The sequence below is a fragment of the Pseudonaja textilis genome, chromosome 5, assembly GCF_049901715.1.
Source record: "Pseudonaja textilis isolate UNSWEBS1 chromosome 5, rPseTex1.2, whole genome shotgun sequence".
NCBI lineage: Eukaryota > Metazoa > Chordata > Lepidosauria > Squamata > Elapidae > Pseudonaja > Pseudonaja textilis.
In genome coordinates, this window is record NC_141994.1 from 71,651,597 (window position 1) to 71,674,400 (window position 22,804).

At 47.3% G+C, this 22,804-nt stretch overlaps 1 protein-coding gene across 1 annotated transcript in view; it reads right to left on the bottom strand.

Moving 5' to 3' along the window:
- The window catches only part of PLXNA4 (plexin A4), a 546,538-nt gene that overhangs the window by 179,280 nt on the left and 344,454 nt on the right, over positions 1 to 22,804 (bottom strand). Inside the window, exon 5 of the mRNA XM_087935355.1 lies at positions 18,770 to 18,870. Coding sequence (XP_087791481.1) covers positions 18,770 to 18,870 — 101 coding nt within the window. The remainder of the gene's footprint in view (positions 1 to 18,769; positions 18,871 to 22,804) is intronic.

Genomic DNA, 22,804 nt, shown 5'->3' on the forward strand with positions numbered 1-22,804 from the left:
CCTGCATGCCCTAGGATGAAGAGGGGGTGGGCCTGGGTCTTCCTCTGAATGCCCAGCCAGCCTGTGCCCTTCTCAGTTTCCTTCACAACCTCCAGAGCCACACACCCACTCCCTGTCAGCTGTTCCACCTCTCCCTCGGAATCAGATTCCAACTGGGGCATGACACAAAGTCGCCCAACTGGCTTTCATGCTTAAAGTGGGACTAGTCCTCACTGTCTCCTGGTGATTGGCCTAGTCACCCAGCTGGCTTTCATGTCTAAAGGCTGGACTAGAACTTGCCCTCTAAGCCTATGCCTGACTTACAAACCATTCATTTAGTGACCATTCAAAGTTTTACAACACCGCTGAAAGCGCGACTTACATCCTGTGCCCAGACTTACAACCACTGCTCCATTCCCACGATCACCTGATCCAAATTCACCTGTTTACGACATTTGTATCCCAGGCTCATACGGTCATCACTCGTCACCTTTCTGACACCCCAAGGGAACAAAGGAAGTCATAGACTGCAGTGATTCGCTTAACAAACACGGCAAGGAAGGCCGTAAAGTGGGACAAAGCTTCCCTCTAACCACCACCTCGCTTAGCAAACAGAAATGTTAGGCTCAGCCCTGTGGTCGTACGTTGAGGATTACCCGCAAGACCATTTCAACAGCCCTTCCACAACGTCACAAAGCCGCGCATAAATTTGGCTTTGTGTGCAATGTTTTTTTCTTGTCTTCTCTTGAGTTTATTAAAAAAAAAACAACCCCTCCCGCTGCCAAATTCCTGGACAATAATTTGAAAGGAAGGTGGGGGGGAAAAATATGTACCAAGTGAGAAGAACTAATAAAAGGAAACAAAGCTGCAAAAGATAAGGCAAATTAATTAATAAGCAAAGTCGCTCCTTTCTGGTAGACCCTGCCCTATCGGAGTTTTCTTATTAACGCTAATAATGTTTATGAATGTTTCCCTGTGAAACGAGGAGACAGTTCCTTGCGTAAGACCAGAGAGACAGCTGCGTAATTCACTGCAGGAATTTAATTCTTGGCTGGTTAGGCGCTGGTTGTTTTTTTTTTTTTTTTTCTCCCCTTGCAATTTAAAAAAAAACTCTTTGCAAATACAGGTGAAGTTTCTTTTCTTTTCTTTTTTTTAATTAAGCAACAGCCAAGGTGACATCAAAGATGCCTTTGATATTAGCGTTTCTGGGTTTGCAATTTCCAGAAGAATACATGGGCAGAGAGTGAAAGATGAGCAAAAGAGCAATGTGTGAGTTTCCGAAATAGACATTTCCCCCAAAGGAACACTGTACAGGTAGCCCTCAACTTACAGCAGATTAACAAGAGTTGGAAGGGACCTTGTGGGTCATCTAGTCCAACCCCACCCTACCCAACCAGGAGCCCTTACACCATTTCTGACAGAGGGCAATCCAGACTCTTCTTGAAAGCTTCCAGGGATAAAGCTTCCATAACTTCTGAAAGCAAGCTGTTCCGTTGGTTGATTTTTCTCACTGTCAGAAAATTTCTCCTTTATTTCCAGGTTGAATCTGTCCTTGTTCATTTTCCATCCATTGTCCCTTGCCTGAAGGTGTGCTTTGGAAAATAGTTTGACCCCTTCCTCCTCTCTGGGGCAGCCCCTCAAATATTAGATATTAGATTAACAGAGTTGGAAGGGACCTTGTAAGTCATTTAGTCCAACCCCCCACCCAAGCCCGGAGACCCTACACCATTTCTGACAAATGGCAGTCCAATCTCTTCTTGAACGTCTCAAGCGATGGCGCTCCCACAACTTCCGAGGGAAATTTCCGTTCCATGGGTTGATGGTTCTCACTGTCAGAAAATTCCTCCTTATTTCCAGGTTGAATCTCTTGGAACGCTTCAATCGTGTCTCCACTGTTCATTTAGTGACCGTTCAAATGTACAGCGGCGCTGAAAAAAGCAACATGACCATTTTCCACAGTTAAAATCTCTGCAGCATCCTCATGAACCTGCTTGGCAACCGGTTCATATCCATGACCATTGCTGTGTCCTCTGTGTGTGTGTGTGTGTGTGTGTGTGTGTGTGTGTGTGTGTGTGTGTGTGTTACAAACTATTCTGAAAATCCGAGTTGTAAAAGAAGAAACAGATCTCCTGCAATCTCCGGAATCTAAAACTGCATTTAATGTACTTGCTGAGCTTTCATCAGAGCCTCTGCTGACATCGTCAGAGTTTTAAGCTACCATTACAGAGATCTCCGCCTTTATATAACATTAACCAATGCGTGATAGGCCCTCTCGATGACGGAGGTAAAAACAACGGAACTAACTACAGATGGGAGGCAGTTGAGACTCCTGGGAGGGGAGGGGCGGGGTAGGTGGGGCCAGATGGGCAGTAAATTTAACATCCGGTTCGCCTGAACCGGACCGAACCGGCTGAATCACACCCCTGGTTCAGAGCCATCCATCAACTCAGTTCCTGACGTGCCAGGAATGGGTTCGTCTGAGGAGAAACATGGAGAGTTGTCCAAGGGACACATCACAAGATTGGACCAGCAACATTCCTTGCCTTCCCTGTTCTAGTGGGTCAGATGGATGTGACCAGCAAGAGACGGTTCCACCAGATAACCTGGTCCTGTTGTGGTTTGCTGACAGCCTGTGCAGATGGCAGTGGAATCAGACAGTGGGGAAGAAAGGGGATCAGTCCGGGAGTCTGGGAAGGACCTGGACGAGGGTCCTGCATCCGATGCAGAGCTGGGGCCAGGACCATCTGGGAGTGGGGTGCTGCCTCTGGAGCCTTTGGAGTCTGGCAGCAGTGAGGCAGAGGAACCAGGGGAGCCTGTTCCCAGTGCGCGTATGCGCAGAGCTGCTAGAAGGTGAGAGCAGCTGAAACAAAAGGGGTGACTCGGGAGTAAGGCTGGGAGGTGATTGCCCCTCCCATAAGGTATAAAGGACAGGCAAAGATGACGAAACCTTTGCAGGAAGCAAAGTCATTTGTTCAGTACAGATTCATTCTTCGGCTGGTTTTCTTTCTAGTTCATTCGACACTTCTGTCATTGGCAGGAAAGAAAGGTGGGTGCTTATCTCAAGGAACTGTTTGAGATTCATTACCGGCTGGGAATGAAAACAATTCCCAGCGTTGCAATAAAACAAGACTTGTTTTTAAAATAAGCATGGGCGTAATTACGGAAGCCTTGGTCAGAATAGGTCTGAAACTAACCAGCACCTTGAATTGCACCTGGAAGCAAAATCGCCAACCAATTCCTACCTACACTCCTATGTGAAAGCCAAAAATATTTCCTTCTCTCTGTTCTCCCACCCTCAATTCCTGGTGGTTGGTTACTAAGAAGGTTCTCACAGATCTATAGGTAAACCTCGACTCACAACCACAAAAGATTTAAGTAAGTCAAGTAGAACCTGTAGGGTTTAACAATAAAACCAATACAGTGGAGAGTTTAGTCTGAAGCGCAAAGATCTAATTTCTTTTTAATGGGGGGGGGGGGGAATAATTCCACCTCTTTTACAACCGCTTATCAATATTACATAAAGCCTCCGCAAAGCAATTTGAGCGATTCTTTGTCCCATTACATCTCAGCAATCGTATTTAACACTGATATCAAATTTTCTATTTCAAAAGGTTTAATTTACTTTCACCGCAAGCCTGTTCTTAGCATCTACACAGGGCTATTCTTTGTATTCTATATAATAATAAAACCGTATTTTTAAAAAGAAAAAGGGGTGATGAAGGAGAAGAGGAGGCTTTAAATTCAGCCCACCCGGTCCCCTGACGATTAGAAACTCGGCTTTTCCATTGCTGAGAAACTATAAATAAATAAAATATATATATATATCCACAGTCTCAGGCAAGGCAATCTGTAACCTCACGCAATCTCTCTTGAAGATTCAGACCCCAGGGAAACCCTCAGCCTGTTTAAGGAAGGGGGGTGAGGGGTGGAAATTGCTTCCTTTCGCTTGCAAATCCAGATCAAACTGCTTGCAATCCAGATCAAACTGTCTGCAAAGATTCAGACGCCGGGGGTGAGGGGAAGCTTAATATTGTGGGATTGCCATATGAAGAGGAATCTGCCATTTTGATCAGTATGTCGGCTGGGGAGAGATGGATTTGTCTTATCCAACACTCAATGCCACCCTCTCCAAGATTTTGGAAGGATCTTACTAAGCTGAAGCAATTTGGAATAGGGGGAGAAGGAACCAGCCCAAGACCAACAGGATACGAAGATAGTTCTTCAATGAAGTTAGCAAAAAACCTAGAAAGATGCCAAGGGTCTACCTATATCAGGTATCCCCGAGGAACCTTTCGGCATGGTTGACCAATATAGAAAAACAGAGTTGGAAGGGACCTTGGAGATCTTCTAGTCCAACCCCCTGCTCATACGGGAGACCTATACCAGTGGTGGCTAACCTTTTGGGGGCTCCTGTGCCAAAAATTGTGCGCACGCTCGCATGCTCACACTCACGTGCCAGCACCCAGAAGGCGATGAGCGACCTCCCATGCCCCTTACGCATGCGCTTGCAGTCCCCAACCACACACCCCGCCACCCCCTTACCTGCACTGTGCCTCACGGCTGATTTTTCAGACAGTTTGAGGCATTTTTCGGCCTCCCAGAAGCTTAAGGAAGGCTTCTGCAGGCCGAAAACTAGGCCCGTTTCGTCACTTCCGGTATTTCCGTAAAAATAGGAAGTGATGAAAACGGGCACGCATGCACAGTGCGGTAAGTTTGCCTACAGCTCATGCGCCAGCACAAACGGCTCTGTATGCCACCTGTGGCACACGTGCCATAGGTTTGCCATCACGGACCTATACCATTCCAGACAACGGGATGACCAATTTATTCTTGAAAACCTCCAGTGTTGGAGCACCTACAACTTCTGAAGGCAAGCTGCTCCACCGGTTAACTGTCCTCACTGTTAGGCAGAGAAATAAATCAGATTTATTTCTTATTTATTCCTCCTCCTCCTCCTCCTCCTCCTCCTCTTCCTCCTCCTCCTCCTCCTCCTCCCCGATGGTATTTTTGCCAGCTCTAAATTCCACCGTTGCCAACTGAGGTGGCAAAATCTTCTCAGATAACATCTACCCAACCTTGAAGTGCTCTTTCCTTATCGCACATGACATTTTCTCCAGCAGGTGGGGAGAACGGGCTCGATGCAACGCCGAGACGCAAGGCAATCAGTCTTGTGGATTGTGGCTTTGTGGTTCTCAGGTCGGAAGAGAAAGTGGGTTTCCACTCCCGACTAGAGGTCGTCTAGTCCAACCCTGTCAAGAGTATATTCATGAACTGGAATAGAGCATGCTAACAAGGTCAGCCAATGAATAGGCAGAGCAACTAAATCAGCCAATGAGGACAGTTTGGAAACTGAAACTAGAATTAGCCTAGGCGTGGCTCTGTGTTAAGCTCTGCAACTCTGCAGCTATGTTGAGCTCTGAGTCTGTCTGTTGAAGATGAAACTAACTTGCTTGCTTGCTGAAGACTGGAGCTCTGCTCTGAAGTTACTTGCAGCATGTTTATTTCTGTTTGGGTTTGTTCCATGTTGGAGAAATCTACAGCTGGTTGGTAAAATCTACTTATTATGTTTATAATGACGTTAAATGAAGCATCAGCCATCTGTGTTTATTTTTCTGGTGTTGAATTAATGCTGCAAAACTCTGAACCCCCCCCCCCAGCCCAAGCAGGGGACCCTATATACTGTTCCATATTAGTGGCTGTCCAATCTCTTCTTGAAAACCTCCGGTGTTGGAGCATCCACAACTTCTAGAGGCAAGCAGTCCCACTGGTTAATTGTCCTCACTGTTAGGGAGTTTGTCCTTAATTCCAGGTTGCTTTTCTGCTTGATGAGAATTTCCATCCGTTGCTTCTTGTCCTGCCTTCAGGGGCTTTGGAGAATAGCTTGACCCCCTCTTCTTAAGGGGAGCCCCTGAGATATTGGAAGACTGCTATCATTGTTGCCCCTGGACCTTCTCCTAATTAGACTACACCTACCTACTTCCCACATTGTTAATTTCATGCAGAGTGGAATTAGTTAGAGTCATTATTCTAAATAACTCCACACTGCATGAAAACTCCAGGTGCAATCCTTGGCACATCCAGTAATAATAATAAGAATTTTTTTAAAAAGGGACCGTGCTAGAATCATTTGAATAACTTGATAAATTTAGATCTCCTCGCTTGATGGCTGGAGAAATCCCAGTTTATTTTTTTAGAAAAGTGCTCTGACCAGGAGCAGCCTTGTAAGAAGAGACAGTCTAGAAAGAGTGCAGAGAAGAGCAACGAAGATGATTAGGGGACTGGACGGTAAAATATTGCAGGAATTGGGTAGGTCTAGTCGAATGAAAAGAAGGACATGGGGTGACATGATAGCGGTGTTCCAATATCTCAGGGGCTGCCCCAAAGAAGAGGGAGTCAATCTATTCTCCAAAGCCCCTGAAGGCAGGATGTTCTGACCCAAACCTTGTTCCAAGGAAGCAAACACCAAACAGAGGTAAAAGCAAAACCTTTGAATGCTTCTCTGCAAATTCCGTTTATTCACAGTGAAAAGGCTATTGAAACTAATTGTCTCTGATAAGAACGGGCCTTGCCAAGGTTGCGCAAGGCTGCCAAAAGCACTAGATTAAGTTGCCAAGAAATATTCCAAACAAAAAAAGTCTTCCAACACAAACCAGGATCTTCCGAACTTCTACAAGACTTGAAGTGCAAGAACTTCTTTGCTTCCTGCATAGAACTCTGGTTTCTCAGCTGGCTTTTATCTCTTAAGGGAGGGGCCGTTACCTTGCAGTCTTACTCCCGAGTCGCCTCTGCTGGTGCAGCTGCTCTTTTCTTTGAGCAGCCCTGTGCACACGAGCACTGGGCACAGGCTCCTCGGGCTCCTCCTCCTCACTGCTGCCAGCCTCCACAATCTCTGAAGGCAGCATTCCCCTCCCTGATGGTCCTGGCCCCATCCCTGCATCACATGCAGGACCCACATCCGAGTCCTCGCTCTCCGTGACCAGCCATCCGCACCTGCTGCCGGCGAACCACAACATAGGACAAGAAGCAATGGATGGAAACTAACCAAGGGCAGAACATATATAACTATGTCTATCTCTGTCCGTGTCTCTCTGCCTCTATTTATTTATTTATTTGATTGATTGATTTGATTTGTCAATCGCTTACAAGAAAATAGGTATAAGTATAAACATGAGTAAGAACACAGGAAATAGGTACGAATAAATGGGGACAATAGGACAGGGACGGGAGGCACGATGGTGCACTTATGCGCGCCCCCTTACAGTCCTCTTAAGAATGGGGTGAGGTCAATAGTGGATAGTTTAAGGTTAAAGGAGTGGGAGGGTTAGAGGATGTAACAACAGAGTCAGGTAGTGCATTCCAGGTATTGACCACTCTGTTGCTGAAGTCGTACTTTCTGCAATCAAGTTTGGAGCAGTTTACATTGAGTTTGTATCTGTTGTGTGCTCTTGTATTGTTGTGGTTGAAGCTGTCTCTGTCTCTTTCTCTCTGTCTCTCTGTCTGTCTTCCAATATTTGAGGGGCTGCCCCAAAGGAGAAGGGGGTCAATCTATTCTCCAAAGCATCTGAAGGCAGGACAAGTAGCAATGGATGGAAACTAACCGAGGAGAGAACGTATATGACTATCTCTCTTTACAGTTGCTTGACTTTTAAGATGAGATCTCCTTTGGGTGTCCAAGTTGGTTACCTAGCTCACAACTTTCTCTCTCTCTCCCTCCTTCTCTCTCTCCTGCCCTCCCTCCCTGTCTCTCTCTCCCTCTTTCTCTCTCCTCCCTCTCTCCCCCTCTTTCTCTCTCCCTCCTTCTCTCTCTCTCCCCCTCCTTCTCTCTCCCCCTCTCTCCCCCTCTTTCTCTCTCCTTCTCTCTCTCTCTCCCTCCTTCTCCCTACCTCCCCCTCTCTCTCCCTCCTTCTCTCTCTATCTCCGTCCCTCCCTCTCTCTCTCTCCCTCCTTCTCTCTTCCTCCTTCTCTCTCTCTCCCTCTCCCTCCTTCTCTCTCCCTCCTTCTCTCTCTCTCTCCCTCCTTCTCCCTCCCTTCCTCCTTTTCTCCCCCTCCCTCTCTCTCTCCCCCTCCTTCTCTCTCCCTCCCCTCTCTCTCTCTCCCCTCCTTCTCTCTCCCCCCTCTCCCCCCTCTTTCTCTCTCCCTCCTTCTCTCTCTCTCCCCTCCTTCTCTCTCTCCCCCTCTCTCTCCCCTCTTTCTCTCTCCTTCTCTCTCTCTCTCCCTCCTTCTCCCTACCTCCCCCTCTCTCTCCCTCCTCTCTCTCTCTATCTCCGTCCCTCCTCTCTCTCTCTCCCTCCTTCTCTCTTCCTCCTTCTCTCTCTCTCTCCTCTCCCTCCTTCTCCTCTCCCTCCTTCTTCTCTCTCTCTCTCCCTCCTTCTCCCCCCCTTCCTCCTTTTCTCCCCCCCTCTCTCTCTCTCTCCCCTCCTTCTCTCTCCCTCCCTCTCTCTCTCTCCCCCTCCTTCTCTCTCCCTCCTTCTCTCTCTCTCTCTCCCTCCCTCTCCCCCTCTCTCTCCTTCTCTCTCCCTCCTTCTCTCTCTCTCCCTCCCTCCCTCCCTCCCTCCCTCTCTCCCTCTCTCTTTCTCAGAGAGAAGCAACCTGAAACTAGGAAGAACACTTCCTTACAGTTAGAACAATTAATCTGTATAAAGATTTTCCTGCAGTTGTTGTGGGTCCTCCAACACTGGAGGTTTTCAAGAAGAGATTGAACAGACATGTGTCCCAAATTGTAAATTGAGGACTATGTGTCGTATAGGGCCTTGTGCCTGAGCAGAGGGGTGGACTAGCAGACCTTCAAGGTCCCTTCCAACCCTGTTATTCTGTTATTCCCCAATGGGAACAGCTGGGGAGCTGGGGACCTCCCCTAACTCTGGGTCCTTCATAGCACACACACACACACACACACACCCACTTCCACGCCAGCCCAGTGCAACATGTTCAAAGCATCCGGGCGAGGCAGAATTTTTTATTATTCAACTCAGTGGGTCCAGGAGATAATCCACCTTCTGACAGCGGCCTCTGCGCCGAGGTTTCCCACATCCCAACTTTCTTGAGCCTCAGCCAAGTGGAAAATTAGAAAGTGAGGCCGGCGGAAGGAGGGACGCCTTGGAAGAAGACGGGTTCAGCAGAAGCGGCCTTAAGTCCTCCCCAAATTAATTCCGAACAACGGGGGCAGAGACTTTGTCATTTCTCTCCACGCCAACGGACAATCCCCAACAAACAAACAAAAGAAAAGCCATTCCATTGAGAAGGCAGCTTTTGCCCGTCATGGCTGCCTCCGGCTTCTGCTGCTGATTTAATTTGCACCTAAGAAGCAACTTCAAAGAGGGTTGTTTTTTTTTCCCTATCTGGTTTCGGAAGAATCCGGAAGCCCTCAATTTTTCTCCAGTCCAGCCAGCTAATTCATCGAAGGGAAGGACTGACGCTGGGAATGGGATTTTGGATCTGCCCACCTGCCTGATCTCCAAAGCTGAAACAGGGTGGCGCTCTTTCGGGGGGATGCTGAGCTACAAATCTCACCGCCCTTGGCCATCAGCCCCAAAGATGGGAGACGACAGGAACTAGTCAATCAGGATGGAGCTGGAAGGGACCTTTTAAGGTCCTCTAGTCCAACCCCTTCCTTAAGCAGGAGACCCTAGGCCATTTCAGACAAGTGACTGTCCACTCTCTTCTTGAAAACCTCCAGTGATGAAGTGACCATGACCTTAAAGGGAAGCTGTTCCACTGGTTAATTGTCCTTACTGGAAGGAAGGGAGGGAGGGAGGGAGAGAGGAAAGAAGGGAGGGAGAGAGGGAGTAAAGGAGGAAATAAGGAAAGGAGGGAGGGAGGGAGGAAAGAAGGAAAGAATGGAGAAGGGGAGGGAGGGAGGGAGGAAAGAAGGGAGGAGGAAAGAAGGAAAGAAAGGAGGGAGGGAGAAAAGAAGGGGAGGGAGGAAAGAAGGAAAGAAGAGAGGAAGGAAGGAAGGAAAAGGAAAGAAGGGAGGGAGGGAGTAAGGGAGGGAGAAAAGAAGGAAAAGGGAGGGAGGAAAGAAAGGAGGAAGGAAAGAAGGGAGGGAGGAAAGAAGGAAAGAAAGGAGGGAGGGAGGGAGGGAGGGAGAAGAAGGGAGGGAGGAAGAAGGAAAGAAGGGAGGGAGGAAAGATGGGAGGGAGGAAAGAAGGAAAGAAAAGGGAGGGAGGAAAGAAAGGGAGGAGGAAAGAAGGAAAGAAGGGAGGGAGGAAAGAAGGAAAAGGAGGGAGGGAGGGAGGGAGGGAGGAAAGAAGGAAAGAATGGAGAAAGGGAGGGAGGGAGGAAAGAAGGAGGGAGGGAGTAAGGGAGGGAGAAAAGAAGGAAAGGGGAGGGAGGAAAGAAAGGAGGGAGGAAAGAAGGGATTGAAGGAGGGAGGAAAGAAGGGAGGGAGGAAAGAAGGAAAAGGAGGGAGGGAGGGAGGGAGGGAGGAAAGAAGGAAAGAATGGAGAAAGGGAGGGAGGGAGGAAAGAAGGGAGGGAGGGAGTAAGGGAGGGAGAAAAGAAGGAAAAGGAGAGAGGAAAGAAAGGAGGGAGGAAAGAAGGGAGGGAGGAAAGAAGGAAAGAAATGAGGAGGGAGGGAGGAAGGGAGGGAGAAAAGAAGGGGGAGGGAGGAAAGAAGGAAAGAAGAGAGAAGGAAGGAAGGAAAAGGAAAGGAGGGAGGGAGGGGCGTGTACATGCCTGTACAATACAGGATGTTAGGGACAAAGGTGCCTCTCTATTCATATAACATACTTATCAAGGTCATTGAAAGGTTTAGTCAACGCCAGGAGAGAACATGGTAGTCGGTATGGCATATGGCTTAAAAGGTTGCACAAAGCCAGCCTACCCACGCCACGGTCCAGTATATTGGACCACTGCAAAACTAAAACGATTTGATACAGAAACTTAAAGTTACACGTGTCTCGTAGGAAGGCAGGCAATTCAATTATTTTGGACATGTTCAGAACTGACGCATCAAACTCCTTCGAGGCTACGAAGGAGGACTCAAAAGTCCCGGCTCGCTAAATGCACAAGAAGATAGACAAGAAGGACCTCTGAAGGTCCAGAGACATTATTTCAGGGCGACGCCGGGAGTTCAGGGCATCCCAATCCTGTCAGAAGCCTTGACACTATCAAGAATGAGGGGAAATTGAAGCACAACTAGAACGGAAGGCAAACATGACCTCTCCCTGGAGACCTGTCGCTCCACGGTCTATTTCCTCTTCCTGGCACCTCATCAGCTGATGCAAAGACAGTCGAAATGGCCAGCGAACCCGACAGAAAACAATTCCCTGGAAACCTCCCCGTGGTTCGGGTGGATTTGTTCCTGTCGTTCAGTTGTCTATCCATCATAACACGACTGATTTGTTGTGGCTCGCCGGCAGCCTGTGCAGACGGCAGCGGAATCGGACAGTGGGGAAGAACGGGGACCAGTCCAGGAGTCTGGAGAGGACTCGGGTGAGGGTCCTGCGTTCGATGCAGAGATGGGGCCAGGACCATCTGGGAGTGGGGTGCTGCCTCTGGAGCCTGGCAGCAGCAAGGCAGAGGAACAAAGGGAGCCTGTTCCCAGTGCGCGTATGCACAGAGCTGCCAGAAGGCAAGACAAAAGGGGCGACTCGGGAGTAAGGCTGGGAGGTGATGGACCCTCCCATAAGGGATAAAAGTCAGGCCAAGATGACGAAACCTTTGCAGGAAGCAATGTAGTTCGATCGGTTCAGAGTCATTCTGGAAGCTCTTTGTACTTCGGTTGTGGTTTTTATTTTTGTACTTTGGTTGGCTTCTTCTCTAGTTCATTTGACATTTCTGTTTTTGGCAGCACTTCACAGAAAATAAAGGTGGGTGCTTATCTCGGGGGACTGTTTGAGATTAATTCTGGCCGGGGATTGGGGACCCCTGCTTTGGAGAATAGGTTGATCCCCTCTTCTTAGTGGCAGCCCCTAAGATATTAACAACTATTAACAGCTGTCTTGCTTAGTAACATAAATTTTGGGCTCAATGCCTTGATTAGCTTCCATCCAAAGAACAGGACAAGAAGCAACAGATGGATTAGATTAAGTTAGCAGAAGGGACCTTGTGGGTCATCTAGTCCAACCCTCTGCCCAAGCAGGAGATCCTACACCATTTCTGACAAATGGCAGTCCAGTCTCTTCTTGAAAGCTTCCAAGGGTGAAGCTCCCACAACTTCCGACGGCAACTTCTATTCCAAGGGGTTGATTCTTCTCACTGTCAGAAAGTTTCTCCTTATTTCCAGGTTGAATCTCTCCTTGATCAGTTTCCATCCATTGTTCCTTCTCTGGCCTTCGGGTGCTTTGTAGAATAGCTTGACCCCCTTCCTCCTCTCTGGGGCAGCCCCTCAAATATTGGAAGATGCTCTCCTGTCTCCCCTGGTCCTTCTCTTCCCTAGACTAGCCAAGCCCAGTTCCTGCAACCGTTCATCGTATGTTTTAGCCTCCAGTCCCCTCATCATCCTGGCTGCTCTTCTCTGCACTCTTTCATCAAGGAGAGAAGCAACCTGGAATTAAGGAGAAACTTCATAACATTGAGGACAATTAACCTGTGGAACAGCTGGCCACCAGAAGTTGTAGGTGCTCCATCAGTGGAGGTTTTTAAGAGGAGACCGGACAGCCATTTGTCACGAATGGCCTAAGATCTCATGCTTGAGCAGGGGGCTGGACTAGAAGACCTCCAAGGCCCCTTCCAGCTCCTTTCTGATTCTGACTGTAATTGTTCTCACTGTGAGGACATGTCTCTATGGCCTGGTTGTATCTCCCTTTGACAAGTTTCCATCCATTGCCTCTTGTCATGCCTTCAGACCAAAAGAGTTGTACACAGAGAGAGAAAAGAGAGAGAGAGAGAGAGGGAGGGAGGGAGGAGGAAGGAGGAAGAGGAGAGTGGGAGGAAGGAGGGGAGGAGAGAGAGGAGGAGGGAGGGAGGGAGGGAGGAGGGAGAAGGAAGGAGGAGAGAGAGAGAGAGGGGAGGGAGGGAGAGAGAGGGAGGGAGGAAGAGGAAGGGAGGAGAGAGGAGAGGGAGGAGGAGGGAGGGAGAGAGGGAGAGAGGGGGGAGGGAGGGGGAGGGAGGGGAGGGGAGGGAGGGAGGGAGGGAGGGGGAGGAGGAAGAGAAAGAGAGGAGGGAGGAGGAGGGAAGGGAGAGGGAGGGAGGGTGGGAGGGGGAGGGAGGGAGAGAGGGAGGGAGGAAGGGGAGAAAGGAAGGGAGGGAGGGAGAGAAGGAGGAACGAGGAAGGGAGGGAGGAGGGAGAGGGGGAGGAAGGGGGAGGGAGAGAGAGGAAGGGAGTGAGGGAAGGAAAGGGAGACAGAGAGAGATAGAGGGAGGGAGAGAGAGAAAGAGAAAGAGAGAGAGAGAGAGAAAGTTGTGAGATAGGGAACCAACTTGGGCATCCAAAGGAGACCTCATCTTAAAAGTCAAGCAGCTGTCAAGTGACCTTCAAAGGCTCTTGATTTTTATCAAGGCCTCTGAAGGGAGCTTGGATTACTGGCAAGCCGGTTTACTCAATCGCCGAACTTTGACCAAAAAAAAAGAAGAAGGTAAATCTGAGTTTGATCAATGGTGGGCAGCCCTGTGAACAGCGGGATTGAGTTACCCACTGAGAGCAGAAGGTATTTATTTCCACGGCCGAGGCAACCGAAAGGGAAGAGAGAGAAAGTTTAAAAGACTCAATTAGAAACCTTTCCTCGCGACCTCTGGAAATAATCTAAGATGATCTTTTCGACTTGAAGAGGGGAGTTTGCAGAGAAGCTTCAGAAGAAGTTGTCTGGAAGCAGCCAGGAGGTCAGAAAAGCGGGCGGGCAAAAGCCGCTATTTCCCTCCCACCACAAACTTCGTTTCTTCCTTCGGCCGAAAGAAACGCCAGCGATGGTGGCAAGAAAAGTTCAGCCAACAACTGGACTGAAAAAGGCGACTCCATTCTAGCCGGGTCTTCGCCGAGAAGAAGACGAAGTGAAGTTGGCTGTCAGGATTCCCAACAGTTTACCTCAATGAAATCCTGAGTCTTGAGCCAAACTTCCAAAACTTCCAAAGGATTTATTGGGAGTTAACATGCCGGCACCGCCTGGGTGTAGCCGACTCTGAGACACATCATTCATTGGCACCCTTGACCCTGATTTTCCCCCCAGGGAAAAAATTTTTCTCGGGTCTTTTTAGAGTTGCCATTGGGATGAAGACCCAGGAGTAAAAATATATATATATATTTATTAAACTACTTTCTTTTCTGTTTGCGCAGATTCCTCGACTTACGACTCCAATTGAGCCTAGATTTTCCGTGGCTAAGCCAGAGAGTTGTTAAGTGGGTTTTGTCCCATTTTAGGTCCTTTTCTTGCCGCTGTTGTTAAGTGAATCACTGCAGTTGTTTAAATGGGTCACACAGTTGACGACAATTCATTGGTTGGAATGACTTGACTCCAGACGTTGTGGCTGTTCCATCACCAGAGGTTTTTAAGAAGAGATTGGACAGTCATTGGTCTGGAATGGTAGAGGGTCTTCTGTTTAAGCAGGGGGTTGGACTAAAAGACCTCTAAAGTCCCTTCCAGCTCTGTTATTCTATGTTCTACCCTGTTTCCCCGAAAATACGACCTTCCCTGAAAGTAAGTCCTAGCTTGATTTTTACACATGCACCCAATATAAGCCCTACCCCCAAAATAAGCCCTAATTAAGATCCCACCCACTCCAGAGTGGACAGGTAAAAATTAAGCTAGGGTGGGGATTGGTGGGGTGTAGCTGCCCTACTACTTACCTTTGGACAGTTGTAGCCAGGCCTCGCACACCCCGACACCTGCCTTGCCGGCCCATTTCTTCTGCAGTCAACAAGGCTGGCAAGGTTTTCCTGAAGGCCTCTGTAGCTGAGAACAAGCTCTGGATTGATCCAGAGCTCTGTTACTGGGTGAAGAGGCCTTCAGGAAAGCCTTGCTGGCTGCAGAATAAGTTCTTGAAGGTCTCTGACAGCGAAAAGAAGGCTGGGGATGACATGTGCAAGTAAGGTTAGTCAGCGGATGACATCCCTCAAAAATAAGACCTGGTGCCTTTTTTTGTGGAGATATATATGTGTGTTTTCTGAGGTTTTCGCAGGTATTTGTATGTGGATCTTTGGTTATTTGGGTTTTCTCCCGCATAGAATTGGAAGTGTCTAGGTGACATTTCGATGAAGTCTCATTCATCATCTTCAGGCTTGTGTCTGAGAAGCACAAAGCTGAAGACACAAGCCTGAAGATGATGAATGAGACTTCATCGAAACGTCGCCTAGACACTTCCAATTCTACGCGGGAGAAAACCCAAATAACCAAAGAGAGAGAGAGAGAGAGATGTATGTATGTATGTATGTATGTATATATAAGACAGGGTCTTATTTTTGATGAAACACAGTATCTGAGCCTCAAGAAGCAAGACAACCAGTATAATCCAACCTGGGAAGTTGGAAGTTTACTCTTCCGAGCTTTTGGACTCGCGCTGGAGCTCATTCACAGGGAACTTCTCCGAGGTTGGGCTCCAGCACCAATTAGAAAGTTCAGAAGACTAAACTTCTGGACTCGATGACCGACCCAGATTGGATCCTGCGCCATTATCCTGGGACACGCAGATTTGCCTTCATTCGTGACACCCAGTAGATATAGAGATACGCAAACTCAAATCTTTCAATGCTCCCTGGATTTTTCGTCCAAGACGGTCGCCTTTCTTGGAAACCGAACAGAACATTAAAAAAAAAAAAATTCAGATGCTAGCTAATACAAAACTTTTTAAGGCCCACTTCCTTCCAAATTTCTCTCCTTGCCTTATAGAAAACAACCCCCTCTTTTTTTTTTTGGTTTCCATTCTGCTTTCCAACTCCCTCTATGCCTGCTGTACACCGGGACGCCTTTCCTCCTGCATGGCGAAGACCGAAACGTGGTGGAGAAATCAATTCTCTCAACTATAGAATTGGGGGAAGTGGAAATAAGAAGCCAGTTTCATGAACGGCACAGAGAACAGAGAAAGGGAAGAAGCCTGTTGTGGCGTCTCCGTGAATAGCCAGCCGCAAACAGACTCACTGCCGGAGGGTTTTCTCTAACATTGACTGCCAGCGCCCTGAGATCGCCTTTGAAACTGGCTAAGCAGCCAATTGCTTCTCTAGACCATAGTTCTGAAGAGGCTCCATGCGGAGAGCACAAAAGCAGGAGCTCAGTTTTCCACCAAGGCTCGGAGGAAAAGAAAGTGTTCCCCCTGGGTTGGGTCATTTCCACCACCCCCCTCAAAAAAAGAGAGGCCTTTTTCTCCAGAAAGCATTGAATCAAAGATTCTGAGGGGCACCCGTTGCTTCCAGGTCATTTCGCTTCCTGCCCGCCCGCCGAAACCATTGCTTTGGTTCCCCAGTTAGGGGCTATTTAACATGGGGGACTTAAAAGTTTCTTTGTTTAGGAAAATTATTTGCTGCCCATCCCATATCCAAGGACTTTCCTGGGTAGCTGACAGCATAAAAAACATGAAAGCGTTCAAAACCTCAGCAATCGCAGAGGTGAGGGACTAGAACTCACAGCCCCCTGGCGATTGGCCCAAAGTCACCCAATTGCCTTTCACGCCTAAGGCAGGACTAGAACTCACAGCCTCATGATGATTGGCCCAAAGTCACCCAATCGCCTTTCATGCCTAAGGCGGGACTAGAACTCACAGCCTCCTGATGATTGGTCTAAAGTTACCCTGCTGTTTTCATGCCTAAAATGAGACTAGAACTCACAGCCTCCTGGTGATTGGCCCAAAGTCACTCAATCGCCTTTCATGCCTAAGGCGGGACTAGAACTCACAGCCTCCTGATGATTGGTCCAAAGTTACCCTGCTGCTTTTCATGCCTAAGGTGGGACTAGAACTCACAGCCTCCTGGCGATTGGCCCAAAGTCACCCTGCTGCTTTTCATGCCTAAAATGAGACTAGAACTCACAGCCTCCTGGCGATTGGCCCAAAGTCACTCAATCGCCTTTCAAGCCTAAGGCGGGACTAGAACTCACAGCCCCCTGGTGATTGGCCCAAAGTCACCCATTGCCTTTCATGCCTAAGGCGGGACTAGAACTCACAGCCTCCTGGTGATTGGCCCAAAGTCACCCAATCGCCTTTCATGCCTAAGGCGGGACTAGAACTCACAGCCTCCTGACAATTGGTCTAAAGTTCCCTGCTGTTTTCCCTAAAATGAGATTAGAACTCACAGCCTCCTGGCGATTGGCCCAAAGTCACTCATCGCTTTCATGCCTAAGGCGGGACTAGAACTCACAGCCTCCTGATGATTGGCCCAAAGTCACCCAATCTCCTTTCATGCCTAAGGCGGGACTAGAACTCACAGCCTCCTGATGATTGGTCTAAAGTTACCTGGCTGTTTTCATGCCTAAAATGAGACTAGAACTCACAGCCTCCTGGTGATTGGCCCAAAGTCACTCAATCGCCTTTCATGCCTAAGGCGGGACTAGAACTCACAGCCTCCTGATGATTGGCCCAAAGTTCACCCAATCTCCTTTCATGCCTAAGGCGGGACTAGAACTCACAGCCTCCTGATGATTGGTCTAAAGTTACCCTGCTGTTTTCATGCCTAAATGAGACTAGAACTCACAGCCTCCTGGTGATTGGCCCAAAGTCACTCAATCGCCTTTCATGCCTAAGGCGGGACTAGAACTCACAGCCTCCTGATGATTGGCCCAAAGTTACCCTGCTGCTTTTCATGCCTAAGGTGGGACTAGAACTCACAGCCTCCTGATGATTGGCCCAAAGTCACCCTGCTGCTTTTCATGCCTAAATGGGACTAGAACTCACAGCCTCCTGGCGATTGGCCCAAAGTCACCCTGCTGCCTTTCAAGCCTAAGGCGGGACTAGAACTCACAGCCTCCTGGCGATTGGCCCAAAGTCACCCAATCGCCTTTCATGCCTAGGGCGGGACTAGAACTCACAGCCCCCTGGTGATTGGCCCAAAGTCACCCAATTGCCTTTCATGCCTAAGGCGGGACTAGAACTCACAGCCTCCTGGTGATTGGCCCAAAGTCACCCAATCGCCTTTCATGCCTAAGGCGGGACTAGAACTCACAGCCTCCTGACAATTGGTCTAAAGTTACCCGGCTGTTTTCATGCCTAAGATGAGATTAGAACTCACAGCCTCCTGGCGATTGGCCCAAAGTCACTCAATCGCCTTTCATGCCTAAGGCGGGACTAGAACTCACAGCCTCCTGGTGATTGGCCCAAAGTCACCCAATCTCCTTTCATGCCTAAGGCGGGACTAGAACTCACAGCCTCCTGATGATTGGTCTAAAGTTACCCTGCTGTTTTCATGCCTAAGATGAGACTAGAACTCACAGCCTCCTGGTGATTGGCCCAAAGTCACTCAATCGCCTTTCATGCCTAAGGCGGGACTAGAACTCACAGCCTCCTGATGATTGGTCCAAAGTTACCCTGCTGCTTTTCATGCCTAAGGTGGGACTAGAACTCACAGCCTCCTGGCGATTGGCCCAAAGTCACCCAATCGCCTTTCATGCCTAAGGCGGGACTAGAACTCACAGCCTCCCAATGAGATGTTAGGAATGGAAGAAGGTGCAGCCTTTCCCAGCAACCAATCGGCAGAGACAGCATTGCTTTAGCAGAAGCCCCCAACTCCTTCCTCCCTCTCCTCCTCGTCTCCTTCCAAGCCGAGAGGTCCGTGTCCAATGAACCAGCTCCCCACCTCCCTGGAGGATGGGCCTCTCCATTTGCAGCTGCGTTGGCTTTGACGCCCGAGGGTGAGAAAAGGTGAGACGGGAGAAGAGGAGAAGAGAAAAGGATGCATGCAACCGTCTTCTCTCGTCCCGGCGAGTCACACTTACATGTTGTGAAGCACACACCATCCGCAGTGGGGGTCCCCTGAGCCCAGGCACTCGCTACAACTTTTGTACTGTTCGCAAGATTCCACCGGTACGCGGATAAGCTGTGGGGGACAAAAAGAAAGAGAAGTTTGAACAATTCGGGACACCGGTCACACAGGTTCCTAACCTGTTAACATCCTGTCCAGCAAGGCGGTTAAACGTTCAATCTTGAGGAAATAAGTTCCACGATCTGAATAAGTTTGGTAGGACTCCAAATTCAGCAACAATTTTACCATGGAAGCCAAAACAAACAAGCTGTGATTGGCAGGCTTAAGCTGGATATAAAACTTTCGTGTAGAGAGATGCCAGGCTTGGGAGCTGAAAAACGAGCAGGCAGCAATCAGACACAGGAGCCATCAACAGGCACGTAGAGATAAACAACGTCTACGTACCATTTAAAAGAGACAATCCAAAAGCTAAACAGGAAACCAAAGGACCAAAGCGCTTCCTTGTCAGCAATCAACACCAAGTAAAGCAGAGATAACACCAAGATCAACACTAGGCAAACAAGGAGAAGTAAATAATACCTCAATCAGGGAGCTGCCAACTCATACAAGCAAATGGTAAACAACGGCTCAATCAAGAAACAAGAACACTTCCACCCACACCAACAGGGCAAGCCACCAGTATATATAAATAAGAGCAAACCCCCACTCTCATTTAGCATGGATCTCCTCCTCCTCCTCCTCTCCTCCTCCTCCTCCTCCTCCTCCTCCTCCTCCTCCTCACCCTCTCTCCCAGAACTGATAAAGATACTTAACGATAGATCTATCTATCTATCTATCTATCTATCTATCTATCTATCTATCTATCTATCTATCTATCTACCTACCTACCTACCTACCTACCTACCTACCTACCTACCCTAGCTAGCTAGCTAGTTAGCCAGCTAGCTACAAGTAGTTATCTAGCTCTCTTCCTTCCTTCCTTCCTTCCTTCCTTCCTTCCTTCCTTCCTTCCTTCCTTCTTCCCTCCCGCTCTCCCTCCCTCCCTCCCTCCCTCCCTCTTTCTTTCCTTTCTTTCTTTCTTTCTTTCTTTCTTTCTTTCTTTCTTTCTTTCTTTCTTTCTTTCTTTCTTTCTTTCTTTCTTTCTTTCTTTCTTTCTTCTGGCTCTCTATCTTTCATCTACCTATCTACTTATCCATCCATCCATCCAGTATATAAACCTAATAGAAAGTCAAGAAAGAAAGTAAAAAAGGAAAAAAGAAAAGGAATGGTAAATCTTCAGGAAAAAAAATAATAGAAAGAAAGGCTTCTAATTTTCTTGGCGGCAACTGCAATTACAAAGTTATCTCTTCCTAGAGTTACAAAAAGGAAATCCTCACTTATTTTTCCACTGCACGATTTCCCCACCCCGTAACCATCAGACCCACAAATCATAGCTGGATTTTTTTTTTCGCCGTGTGTCATGCAAAAAGTCTATAAGGGGTTTCCAGCCAGTCATAAATGTAGATATTGTCATTTCTTTAATCAAGGAAGTCAATTGAGATTTCTTTGCAAGTTCCATCATCGTCACCAATCACTCCTCCATTGTGGATAGTGTCAAACCTCTCCACTTTTGAGGATATAATAATCTCGCCGCAGTTGTCATATATAAAATGAAGCCTCCGTGATTTATTTCAAACTGTCTTGTCTGTTAATCCCAAAGGAGCAGCTTCGGGTTTTAATTGTATTTTAAACTCTTCTGAATTTATGCATGTATTTGCATCCAATTTTCTTTCTTTTGTTTTTTTTTAACTTTTTTTTACATGTCCACAAAACATGACAAAATGTCCCTTTAGATTGTCCATATCTCCAGCATAAATCTGAAGTATCTTTATACATTCTAGACCGTTCTGCCATCATGTACCATGGCATATCATTTAATTAAAAAATTATCTTTAGGATTGGAACTTAATATAAATATCAGTTCTTTCAACCACATATTTTCCCATTGATTCCATTTGTACATTGCAGCCAAAAAAACTTTTTAGCCCGTTTTGTTATACAGGCAGTTTTGTTATTACAACTATTTCTTTAGTGACCATCTGAAATTACAACGGCACGGGAAAAAGTGGAATTATGGCCACTGTTCACATTTACAACCATTATAGCATCCTTATGGGCATGTGATCAAAATTCGGATGCTTGAAAACAGGTTCAGAGTTATTGCGCTGTCCCGCGTCACATATATCAATCATTTTTTGCAACCTTCTGACTAGCAAAGTCACCAGAGAAGCCAGATTCGCTTACAAAAGTAAAAGAAAAAGAAAAAAAAAAGTAAGGTTCTGCATTGAGGCAGGAAAAACAAAACGCACAGGGACAGTATATGTGGTACCTCACTCAACTGTGAGAGGGATCTCGGAGTCCTAGAGGACAATCATTTAAATAGGAGCCGGCCGTGTGCAGCTGCTGCCAAAAAAGCCAACACGGTTCTGGGCTGCATAAACAGAGGGATAGAATCAAGACCACGTGAAGTGTTCATAATACCACTTTATAAGGCCTTGGTAAGGCCACACTTGGAATACGGCATCCAGTTTTGGTCGCCACACTATAAAAAAGATGTTGAGACTCTAGAAAAAGTGCAGAGAAGAGCAACCAGGATGGTGAGAGGACTGGAGGCTAAAATGTCCGGTGAAAGGTTGCAGGAACTGGGCCTGGCTAGTCTAGGGAAGAGAAGGACCAGGGAAGACAGGATGGAAGTCTTCCAGTATTTGAAGGGCTGCCCCAGAGAGGAGAGTAGCAAGCTATTTTCTAAAGCACCTGTAGGCCAGACAACGAATAATGGATGGAAACTCATCAAGGAGAGAAGCAACTTAGAACTAAGGATAAATTTTCTGACAGTTAGAATAATTGACCAGTGGATCAATTTGCCTCCAGAAGTTGTCAATGCTCCAACACTGGAACTTTTAAAGAAGAGATTGGATGACCATTGGTCTGAAATGGTACAGGGTTTCCTGCCTAGGCAGGGGGTTAGACTAGAAGACCTCCAAGGTCCCCTCCAACTTTGTTATTCTACTTTTCTTGGCAGCAACTGCAATTACAAACTTATCTCTTCCGAGAGTAACAAAAAGAAAATTCACACTTATTTTTCTACTATCTGATATCCCGTCCCCCCAACCATCAGACCCACAAATCATAGCTGAATTTTTTCTTTCTGTGTGTCATGCAAAAAGTCTATAAGGGGTTTTCAGTCAGTCATAAGGTATTCTATTCTATTCTATTCTATTCTATTCTATTCTATTCTATTCTATTCTATTCTATTCTATTCTATTCTATTCTATTCTATTCCTTATTCTATTCTATTCTCAATAAAGATTCTATTCTATTCTACTCTAAATAAAGACTCTATTGTATTCTATTCTCAATAAAGATTCTATTCTATTCTGTTCTAAATAAAGATTCTATTTTATTCTGTTTTATTCTATTCACAACTAACTTAACAACTGCAATCATTCACTTAACAACCGTGGCCAGAAAGGGTTAGGGTTAGGGGCAAAACTCACTTCACAACTGTCTCACTTAGCAACAGAAATCTGGGGTTCGAATGTGTTTGCACGCCAAGGACTACACCATACATTATCATTTCCCTTGTTATTCTCCTGTCTCGAATTTCAGCAAAAGTTTGCAAACTGCAGCAATCGCAGTTGAGAATTTTAGCCACTCTCTTAACACATTATGTGAACAGGACATCTGATTAAGCCACCAGAAAGTGGATTTTAGTTCCAGCCTGTAACGCAAACACAGCAATGTAGGTAGTCCTCAACTTATGACGGGCTGCTGAGGGACCTTTTGAAGTTGGTTGCTAAGTTACCTTACGGGATCCCACCAAAACACAAACTGAGCCCAACATTACCGTTGCTAAGCGAGACATTTGTGGAGTGGGTTTTGTCCCTTCTTGTCATCGTTGTTAAGTGAATCACTGCTGTTGATACGTTGGTAACCCGGTTGTTAAGTGAATCTGGCTTCCCCATTTGCTTGATCCCGGGACACTGCAACCGTCGTAAATGTGAATCAG